The sequence below is a fragment of the Otolemur garnettii genome, unplaced genomic scaffold (assembly GCF_000181295.1).
Source record: "Otolemur garnettii isolate 467f Iridium unplaced genomic scaffold, OtoGar3 scaffold00001, whole genome shotgun sequence".
In the NCBI taxonomy this organism is placed as follows: Eukaryota; Metazoa; Chordata; class Mammalia; order Primates; family Galagidae; genus Otolemur; species Otolemur garnettii.
In genome coordinates, this window is record NW_003852396.1 from 24,584,820 (window position 1) to 24,595,736 (window position 10,917).

The following is a 10,917-nucleotide window of genomic DNA, read 5'->3' on the forward strand; positions in this document are numbered from 1 at the left end:
CGTCATTGTTGTTTGGCGGGTCCAGGCTGGGGATTCGAACCCGCCACCTTAGGTGTACGTGGCTGGCGCCTTAGCCAGTTGAGCTATAGGCGCCGAGCCTATGCCCAATTTTTTTACTGTTAGGTTACATGCTCCAAATACTTTGGAAACCACCAACTTAGATAAATATAATGCAAATTTGAATGTGCGAGGAATCTCCTGGGGCAGCTTGTTAAAATGCAGATTGGATTTGGCAGGTTTAGACTGGCACCAAATCCTATCTTTTTTTTTTTTTTTTTTTTTTGCAGTTTTTGGCTGGGGCTGGGTTTGAACCGACCACCTCCGGCATATGGGGCTGGCACCCTATTCCTTTGAGCCACAAGTGCCACCCGCAAATCCTATCTTTCCAATAAACTCTCAAGTGACATCGAGTCCATGCATCCACCGACCCCACTACAGGAGCAAGGATTTGGATCATGCTTTCTCTGGTCTTCACACTACCAGGCGCTTAGATGTCCTGTCACCAGGACCTTTAAGTCTATACTTAAAGACATGCTTTCGGTAAATAAGTAAAGAATCAATGACAATTAAAGGATTGCATTATAATCACTTGAGCATGCATATTGTTAACAATGGATATTTTGTATAAGAAAATCCTAAGAAGCATCATGGTGCATAGTTACAATGATTTTATCATATTTTAGTCTGACTCACTGATATAGGTTAAGATTTTGACTCAGTTATAAAATAAATCAGCTGACATTGCCAAATCTTGCTTTGATGAATAATTATTAAAAAGCAAAAATGGGGACTGGCGTGGTGGCTCATGCCTATAATCCTAGCACCCCAGAAGGCTGAGGCAGGTGGATTGCTTGAGCTTGGGAGTTTGAGACCAGCCTGAGCAAGAGTAAGACCCTGTCTCTACTAAAAAAAAAAAAAAAAAAAGATTATATTTTAAAGTCTATAATCCTAGCACTCCAGAAGGCTGAGGCAGATGGATTGCCTGAGCTTAGGAGTTCAAGACCAGCCTGAGCCAGAGCAAGATCCTATCTTTAAAAATAACTATTGTGGCAAACTCATGTAGTCTCATTGGTAGACTGAAGCAAAAGGATCCCTTGAACCCAAGAGTTTGAGGATGCTGTGAGCTATGATGCCAGGGTGCTCTACCCAGGGTGATGAAGTGAGTTTCTGTGTCTTCAAAAAAAAAAAGATTTTATTTTAGTTCACTCTAAATGTATATCAATATATTTATTCATAATGGAACTCGCAGAAAAGAGAAAAGAATATTTGAAGAAACAATTGCTAAAACTTCCCAAATGTTATGAAAAAAAAAAACAATCTACATGTCCATGAAGCTTAATAAACTCCAAATATGATAAACTGAAAGACATCCACACCTAGACATATTATAGTCAAAGTACTGAAAAGAGTTTTGAAAGTAGCTAGAAAGAAGTGACTCAGCAAATCTAAGTGGCCTTTAATCACAATAAGAATTGATATAAACTTAGAAACCAATGAGGCCAAAAGGGAGTGGATGGAAGTGTTGAATGAAAAAAAAAATTCTATATCTAATAAAATGATCCTTCAAAAATGAAGAATCTATTTCCACCATTATATCACCAGGAGCTCCACTGACCCACTCCTAAGTGAAAATTATTAAAAACAACAACAAAGGAAAGCCAAACACCAAAGCCCACAAAAGCAACAACGAAAAACTAGCAAGGCCTCTAGAAATGGTCCTAAGAAGAAATAGAAAATAAAGAAACATGTATTCAAGAAAATCTGTAAAAATTTGCGGCTCGGCGCCGATAGCTCAACCGGCTAAGGCGCCAGCCACGTACACCTAAGGTGGCGGGTTCAAATCCCCAGCTCGGACCGCCAAAACAACAATGATGGCTGCAACCAAAAAATAGCTGGGCGTTGTGGTGGGCCCCTGTGGTCCCAGCTACTTGGGAGGCGGAGGCAGGAGACTCGCTGGAGCCCAGGAGTTGGAGGTTGCTGTGAGCTGTAATGCCACGGCACTCTACCCAGGGGGACAGCTTGAGGCTCTGTCTCAAAAAAAAAAAAAAAAAAATTTGCTACAATGGAGTGAATGTATCTCTACAAAATTCATACATTAACCTCATAATCCCAATGTGATGGTATTCAGAGGTGGAGACTATGGAAGGTAACTAACTAACGAAGGTGGAGCCTTCATGAATGGCATTAGTGACCTTGTAAGAAGCTAGAGAACTAACTAGCTCTTTCGGCACCATGTGATGATACAAGAAGTTGGCTGTATGCAAACTGGAAGAGGATACTCCCCAGAACTAACATGTTGGCATCCTGATCTCAGATTTTTTTCAGCCTCTAGAACTGTGAGAAGTAATTCTGTATGATTTAAGGTACCCAGTCTATGATACTTTGTTACAGCAGCCCGAACCGACTGAGACATTGGGTAAGACAGGTGAGAATCTGTGGTATCTAAACCAAAGTTGCTATCTCCCTCTCCCCTCTCAATTGTGAGGCATGGACTCCACTTCAGATTGCTGTAGCTAGGAACACAAGGCTCCTTCTTCCTTCAGCATACAGCTAGAAAGCTTTCTTCCTAGGAGGAGCAGAGAATTAGTGTTCCTCATTCTGCCCCCAGCTTTCTGTTGTTGAGGCTAAATCCAAGGTGAATATGGTAGAAAAATAGTAGCTTCCTTCTTTTGTCCAACCTCCACTCATGGAAGGGAGGGTCCACCCTGGGCATGGCACACTGAGAACACTGGAGGAAATGCAATAATAGGGAAATGCAAATCAATCACATGAGAATAACATGTCACACCCAAGAGGATGGTTACAATAAAAACAAAATAGGGCCGGGACGTGGTGGCTTATGCATATAATCTTAACACTCTAGGAGGAGGAGGTGGGTGGACTGCTTAAGCTCAGGAGTTTGAGACCAGCCTGAGCAAGAGCGAGACCCTGTCTCTACCAGAAAGAGTAAAACTAGCTGGGTGTCGTGGTGGGTGCCTGTAGTCCCAGCTACTCAGGAGGCTGTGAAGCAGGAGGAGCTCTTGAGCCCAAGAGTTTGAAGATGCTGTGAGCTATGATTCAGCACTCTACCAGAGGCAACAAAATGAAACTCCGTCTCAACAAAACAAAGCAGAACAATGAGGCTTAGCACCTGTAGCTCAAGTGGCTAAGGAGCTAGCCACATACACCAGAGCTGGCAGGTTTGAATCCAGCCCAAGCCTGCCAAACAACAATGACAAACAATCAAAAAATAGCCGGGTGTTGTGGCGGGTGCCTGTAGTCCCAGCTACTTGGGAGGCTGAAGCAAGAGAATCTGTTAAGCCCAGGAGTTGGAGGTTGCTGTGAGCTATGTCACCATGGCACTCTACCCAGGGCAACAGCTTGAGGCTCTGACTTAAAAAAACCCAAAAAACAGAACAATGAAAAAAATAATGTTGGGGCGGTGTCTATGGGTCACAGAGTAGGGCACTGGCCCCATATACCGAAGGTTGCGGGTTTGAACCCAGCCCCAGCCAAACTGTGACCAAAAAAAATAGCCAGGTGCTGTGATGGGCACCCATAGTCCCAGCTATTCAGGAGGCGGAGGCAAGAGAATCGCCTAAGCCCAAGAGCTGGAGGTTGCTGTGAGCTGTGACATTACAGCACTCTACTGAGGGTGACAAAGTGAGACTCTGTCGCTAAATAACAATAATAATAATAATGTGTTGGTGAGGAAGGATGTGGAAAAATTGGCACCCTTAGATATTCCTGATGAAAATGTAAAATAATGCAGTAGCTTTAGAAGATAGTCTCTCAAATGGTTAAACATAGAGTTACTGGTTATACTCCAGAAACCACTAGTAGAAATATGCTCAAGAGAACTGAAATATTTTATTTACACAAAACATCCAGAATAAGCATATCTACATCAATAGCAATGGAAAGTAGATTACTCATTGCCAAGAGTTGAAGGTAGTTGGGAGGAGGAATGGGTACTGGTTCTGGTGTTTCTTCTTGGGATGATAATATATTCTGGAATAAACACTGGTAACTGTTATACAAGCTTATGAATATAAAAAGTCCATTGATATTTGGGATGCTAAAGTGGGACTATCACTTGAGGTCAGGAGTTCAAGACCAGCCTGGGCAACATAGCAAGACTGTCTCTTAAAAAAAAAAAAATAGCAAGACACCATGGCTTGTGCCTGTAGTCCCAGCTACTTGGGAGGCTGAGCTGGGGGGATTGTTTCAGGATAGGAGTTTGAGACTGGCCCTGGGGGTAACAGTTGGAGATATCATCTCTTAAAAAAAAAGTTCATTCAACTACATACTTTAAAAGGATGAATTTAAGGCTGGGCTCGGTGGCTCATGCCTGTAATCCTAGTACTCTCAGAGGCAGAGGCATGGATTGGATGAAGTCAGAAGTTTGAGACCAACCTGAGCAAGAGAAAGACCCCAATAGAAACTAGCTGGTTGTCATGACAGGAATCTATAGTCCCAACTACTTGGGAGACTGAGGCAAGAGGATCATCTAAGCCCAAGAGTTTGAGGTTCCTGTGACCTATGATGACACCACAGTACTCTACACAAGGTGACAGAGTGAGACTAAATTTACCAAGGAAGGTAAATTTAATGTTATGTAAGTTATATTTCTTTTTCTTTTTTTTGAGACGGAGCCTCAAGCTATCCCCCTGGGTAGAGTGCCATGGCCTCACAGCTCACAGCAACCTCCAACTCCTGGGCTCAAGCGAGTCTCCTGCCTCAGCCTCCCAAGTAGCTGGGACTACAGGCGCCCGCCACAGCGCCGGCCATTTTTTGGTTGCAGCCATCATTGTTGTTTGGCGGCCTGGGCTGGGGATTCGAACCCGCCACCTTAGGTGTATGTGGCTGGCGCCTTAGCCGATTGAGCCACAGGTGCCGAGCCGTAAATTATATTTCAAAAAAAGAGAAAAAAGTAACTATTTTTCATTGGGTCATTATGGTTTATGGGGTTGGAAATCACTTGGTCAGACTTATGTAGTGTTAACTAAAGACTAAATCTTACCTCAGTTCCTGTTTCTCTCCAATCCCAAGCCCGACTGCCCCCTGGCCATACTTTGCAGTCCTTATAGGTTGTAGTAGAACCTTGTACTTTCATTTGCCCCCATGAAAGGGAAGCAATTTCAGGAGAAGACATAGGAACTTAACTGAAATCTGGAATAAAAAGAAAAATATACTAAATCAGTTATAAAATAATGTTGAAACAGCTTCAAAATACAGGTATAGACAGTAAGCCCTGATTCTCCATGATTTGAGAAACATCTTTCTCATTCACGGTTGTCACTTTTCTAGAGGTCGAAAAGTAACTATTAATCTTGGAATTCTGAAACATCCAACCCTGGAAACCAGATACAATTACTTCTCAGACTCCAGAAGGAATACTCAGGATTTTTTTTTTTTTTTGAGACAGAGTCTCACTTTGTTGCCCTCAGTAGAGTGGCATCACAACTCACAGCAACCTCAAACTCTTGGGCTCCAGTGATTCTCTTTCCTCAGCCTCCTGAGTAGCTGGGACTATAGGCGCCTGCCACACTGCTCGACTATTTTTAGAGATGGGGTCTAGCTCTGGCTCAGGCTGGTCTCAAACTCATAAGTTCAAAGAGTACTAGGATTACAGGCGTGAGCTACGAAGCCTGGTCTCAGGATATTTTTTGAGACACAAAATTAAAAGGTGGAACTTTACATCAGCATGATGGAGTAAGGAGGCTGACACATCTTTTCCCCAAAAAGGAATTATCCAGATTTAAAAAAATCTCTGAAAAGCAACCATTTCTCACTCAAGAAATAAAATTAAAGGCTCATCACAAACTGAGAAGTGTTTGTTCATGAAAGTCACTGAATTTTAGGTAAGAACAGCACGATTTTTTTCTTGTTCTTGTCTATGTCCACTTCCATTTCTTCTAGGCTGTTCTATGGGCACCAAAGTTCAACTAGGTTGGGCAGGACATGAAAGTGAACATCCTTGCTGCCACTGCTAGAGAAGGCTCACTTGGTTTGGAATATCACTGGTTAATATCATCATCAATAATGGTGATCTTAGTCTAAGCAAATATGGATGGCAGGCAGTTTTATTTGCCTGATGTTGTCTTTTGTTTGGGAGCAAGCAATAAATTGGCAGAGTAGGGATTTAACAGGAACTTCCCAGAGGCGACATAGCCAGAGAGGTCTTTATATGCTCTCCACATATCCTAAGTGGGCCAGACTGTATGCATCAAGGACTTGAGTGGACCGTTGGCACCTAAACGTTCCAAGCTGATGAAGCCTGACACATGCAAAAAGGCTCAAGAGGGCATGGCAGAATGTAAAATCCAGAGAGGACATAATCTTTGATTAATCTTTGGCTTATCACTAAGCTATACAGACACAGAGGACAACCCTAGGAAACCAGATTTAAAAATAAAACCAAGAAAAAAATCCCCACTGAACAGAAATATCAGTGCCTATCACTGCACAGGAGATAGAAGATACAGTTATGGTTTGAGTGTTTGCCCCCTCCCAAGCTCATGTTAAAATTTAATTGGCATTGTAACATTATTAAGATGGAAACTAACTTTTTTTGAGACAGAGTCTCACTTTGCTGCCCTCTGTAGAGTGCCATGCGTCACATCTCACAGCAACCTCTAACTCTTGGGCTTAAGTGATTTTCTTGCTTCAGCCTCCTGAGTAGCTGGGTCTACAAGCTGCCCACCACAACACCCCACTTTTTTTTGTTGTTGTTGTTGTTGCAGCGGTCATTGTCGTCTAGCAGGCCCAGGCCCGGCTTGAACCCACCTGCATTGGTGTACATGGCCAGCGCTCTCCCCACTGAGCTGCAGGTGCCACCCACCAGGTGGAAACTTTAAGACCTGATTAGGCTATGAGAACTATGCCACTGTGACTGGATTAATACCATGATTGAGGGGGTGGGTTCATTGTAAAAGAACTTTGGCTTCTACTTTCCTCTTTTGTTGCCCTTTCTTTTCCCTTCTGATATGTGATGCCATCTATAATAGGATCACAAAGCTAGAAGGCCCTCACCAGATGCTAGCCCCCTTGATCTTGGACTTCCCAGCCCCCAGAACTGTTGAGAAATAAATTTCTACTCATTTTATTTATTTATATTTATCTATTTACTTACTTTGAAACAGATCCTCAAGCTGTCACCCTGGGTAGAGTGCTATAGCATCACAGATCACAGCAACCTCCAACTCCTGGGGTTCAAGTGATTCTTTTGCTTCAGCCTCCCAAGTGGTAGCTGGGACTACAGGCTACAACGCCCGGCCATTTTTTGGTTGTAGTTGCCACTGTTGTCTGGTAGGCCCAGGCTGGATTTGAACCCACCAGGTCTGGTGTATGTGGCTAGTGCCTTAGCCACTTGAGCTACAGGCACTGAGATTATTTATTTATTTTTGAGACAGAGCTTCACTCTGTTGTCCTGGGTATAGTGCTGCGAAGTCACAGCTCATAGCAACCTCATACACCTGGGTTGAAGTGATCCTCTTGCCTCAGCCTCCCAAATAGCTGGGACTACAGGTGGCTGCCATAATGCACAGCTAGTTTGTTAATTTTTAGGAAAGATGGGTTCTCACTCTTGCTCAGGCTGGTCTTGAACTCCTGAGCTCAAGGAATCCACTTACCTCAGCCTCCCAGAGGACTAAGATTTTTTTTTTTTTTTTTTGAGACAGAGTCTCACTATGTCACCCTGGGTAGAATGCCATGCTGTCATAGCTCACAGCAAGCTCAAACTCTTGGGCTCAAGCAATCCTCTTATCTCAGCCTCCCGAGTAGCTGGCAGTACAGGCACCTGCCACAACAACCGCCTAGTTTTTTGTTTTTGTTTTTTTAGTTTTTAGTAGAGTCAGGGTCTTGCTTGCTCAGGCTGGTCTCAAACTCCTGAGCTATGGCTATCCATCTGCCTTGGCCTCCCAGAGTGCTAGGATTACAGGCATGAGCCTCTGCACCCAGCCTTTGTTCATTTTAAATTACCCAGTTTCATGTATTAGTTTCTGTTATAGTAGCATAAAATGGTTTAAGACATTCAGTATAAATAGCCTAGTATCTAAAAACCCAAACAAAAAGCAACTTTCAGGACTACCAGAATCTAGATTTCCTATAATATATTACCTAAAATGCCTACTTTGGGGCCAGGTGCTGTGGCTCATGCCTATAATCCTACCACTCTGTGAGGGTGAGGCATGAGGATCACTTGAGCTTACAGGAGTTTGCAACCAGCCTGAGCAAGAGCGAGACCCTATGTCTACTAAAAAAAATTGAAAAATTAGCTGGATGTTGTGATGGGCACCTGTAATCCCAGCTACTTTGGAGGCTTAGGCAGGAGGATTGCTTGAACTCAGGAGTTTGAGGATTCTGTGAGCTAGGCTGAGTCCATGGCTTCACAGCCTGGCCAACAGAGTGAGACTCTGCTTGAGAAAGAGACCTTGACTCCTAAATAAATGAAAAACCCAGCTGGGTGACATGACGAGTGCCTGTAATTCCAGAGGCTTCAGGAGGCTGAAACAGCCTGAGTCTGAGGTGGCAGTGAGTTATGACTCCATTGCACTCTGCTCACGGCATAGGGTGGGACTCTGTCTCAAAAAAAAAAAAAAAAAAAGAAAACAAATAAAAATAAAAACTAAGCAAGGAAAATTTTTTAAAAGTCCAGTTTTCAAAAATGTGTGACCCACCTTCAATGAACTGAAACTGAGTATTCCCAGAAGTTTGACTTAGTAGAGATATCAAAGAAGTCATGATAAATACAAGGGAAATAATATATAAAAAAATAAACAAAAGGCAAGCCAAGGTGGCTCATGTCTGTAATTCTACCATAGTGGGAGGCGCACACAGGTGTACGACTTGAGCTCAGGAGTTGATGACGTCTTAACAAAAGTGAGACCCCGCCACCGTCTCTACTAAAAATATAAAAATTAGCTGGGCATAGTGGTGGGTGCCTGTAGTCCCAGGTACTGGGGAAACTGAGGCAAGAGTATCATTTGAGTCCAGGAGTTTGAGGTTGCTGTGAAACTCTGTCTCCAAAAATAAAAAAAAATTAAACAAAAATATGATGGTGATAACTCAGTGAATACAGCTACTTGGGGGAGGCTAAGTCAAGAGAATCAATTGAGCCCGGGAGTTTGAGGTTGCTGTAAGCTATGACGCCAGAGCATTCTACCAGGGGCGACAAAGGGAGACTCTGTCTCAGAAAAAAAAAAAAAGAAGAACACAACCTATGACCTTATTTAACTTTATTTACTTCCTTAAAGACCTATCTACAAATATAGTCACATTGGATAGGACTTCAACATATGGATTTGGCAGGGAGGGCACAATTCAGTCCATAGCAACATTATTGAAGGAAGAGTATTTCAAATGAACTGGGTCATGAAATTCAGTTGGGAATAAAGGGAAATAATATTTATTGGGACCCTACTATGTGCCAAATACTTTAGATTTATCTCAACAAGTCCAAGATTAAAGAGTGGTTAAGAAACTTGACCCAGATTATATAGCTAGTATGTGAGAAAATCAAGATTTGAAGCCAGGTCTGAGTGACTATACAGAATGTGCTTTTATGTATTTATTTATTTATTTGTTTGTTTATTTATTTATAGACTCAGAATTAGTGATAGAAATTATAGTAAGCACATTTTCTTTAAATCTCCTTGCTATTCTCCTCCAAACTTTACATTCAACAACTATTAAATAAGGACATATATAGGAAAATTACATAGTAATTTAGTATTGGCAAAAATAACTTTCTGGGAGATAAAATGTCACTGCTTTTTGGGGAGCATCAAGAGGGAAGATGAGTCTAACATGGAAAATAAACTACAATCAGTAAATTATATCAGTTAAACATACCATAAAGCATGAAACAAGACAAAAGTTTAGGGTGGTGCCTGTGGCTCAGTGAGCAGGGTGCCTGCCCCATATGCCGAGGGTGGCAGGTTTGAACCCAGCCCCGGTCAAACTGCAACAAAAATATAGCCAGGCATTGTGGCAGGTGCCTGTAGTCCCAGATACTCAGGAGGCTGAGGCAAGACAATCACCTAAGCCTAAGAGCTGGAGGTTGCTGTGAGTTATGATGCCACAGCACTCTACTGAGGGGAACAGAGTGAAACTTTGTCTTTAAAAAAAAAAGGCAAAAGTTTAACGTCCAGAGGTAGTAAAAATAAGACAAGTTATCCAAAAAACTAGGCAGTTTTCCAAAAAACTAGGAAATCAGGTTACTTCTGCCTTTCATTATCACAATCTTGAAGATGAGGTATTTTGTTTTTGAGACAGAGTCTCACTACATTGCCCTGGCGGTGCTGTGGCATCACAGCTCACAGCAACCTCCAACTCTTGGGCTTCAGCAATTCTCTTGCCTCAGCCTCCCAAGTAGCTGGTACTACAGGTGCCTGCCACAAAGCCCAGCTATTTTTCTGTTGCAGTTGTCATTGTTGCTTAGCTGGCCTGGGCTGGGTTGGAACCTGCCAGCCTTGGTGTATGGGACTGACCCCTAGCTATTTTTTTGTTGCAGTTGCCATTGTTGTTTAGCAGGCCCCGGCCATGCTTGAGCCCACCAGCCTTGGTGTATGTGGCTGGCACCCTAACTCACTGAGTTATGGGCACCAAGCCTTGATGATGAAGTCTTAAAACTCATGGCCTAATATGGAACTCTAGCTATCATATTCATGCAAGAAGCAGAATGACAAGAAAAAGTGGAAAGGAACAAAAGGTCTATCCTATGTATCCTTAAAGAAATTTCCTGAGGCTCGGCACCTGGGGCTCAAGTGGCTAAGGTGCCAGCCACATACACCTAAGGTGGCGGGTTTGAATCCAGCCCGGACCCACCAAACAACAATGACGGCTGCAACCAAAAAAAATAGCCAGGTGTGTGGCAGGTGCCTATGGTTCCAGCTACTTGGGAGGCCGAGGCAGGAGACTGGCTTGAGCCCAGGA

At 43.0% G+C, this 10,917-nt stretch overlaps 1 protein-coding gene across 1 annotated transcript in view; it reads right to left on the minus strand.

Moving 5' to 3' along the window:
- AAMDC (adipogenesis associated Mth938 domain containing) overlaps positions 1-10,917 on the minus strand; it is a 53,668-nt gene that overhangs the window by 28,775 nt on the left and 13,976 nt on the right. Inside the window, exon 2 of the mRNA XM_012803696.2 lies at positions 5,003-5,151. Coding sequence (XP_012659150.1) covers positions 5,003-5,134 — 132 coding nt within the window. The 5' untranslated portion in view covers positions 5,135-5,151. The remainder of the gene's footprint in view (positions 1-5,002; positions 5,152-10,917) is intronic.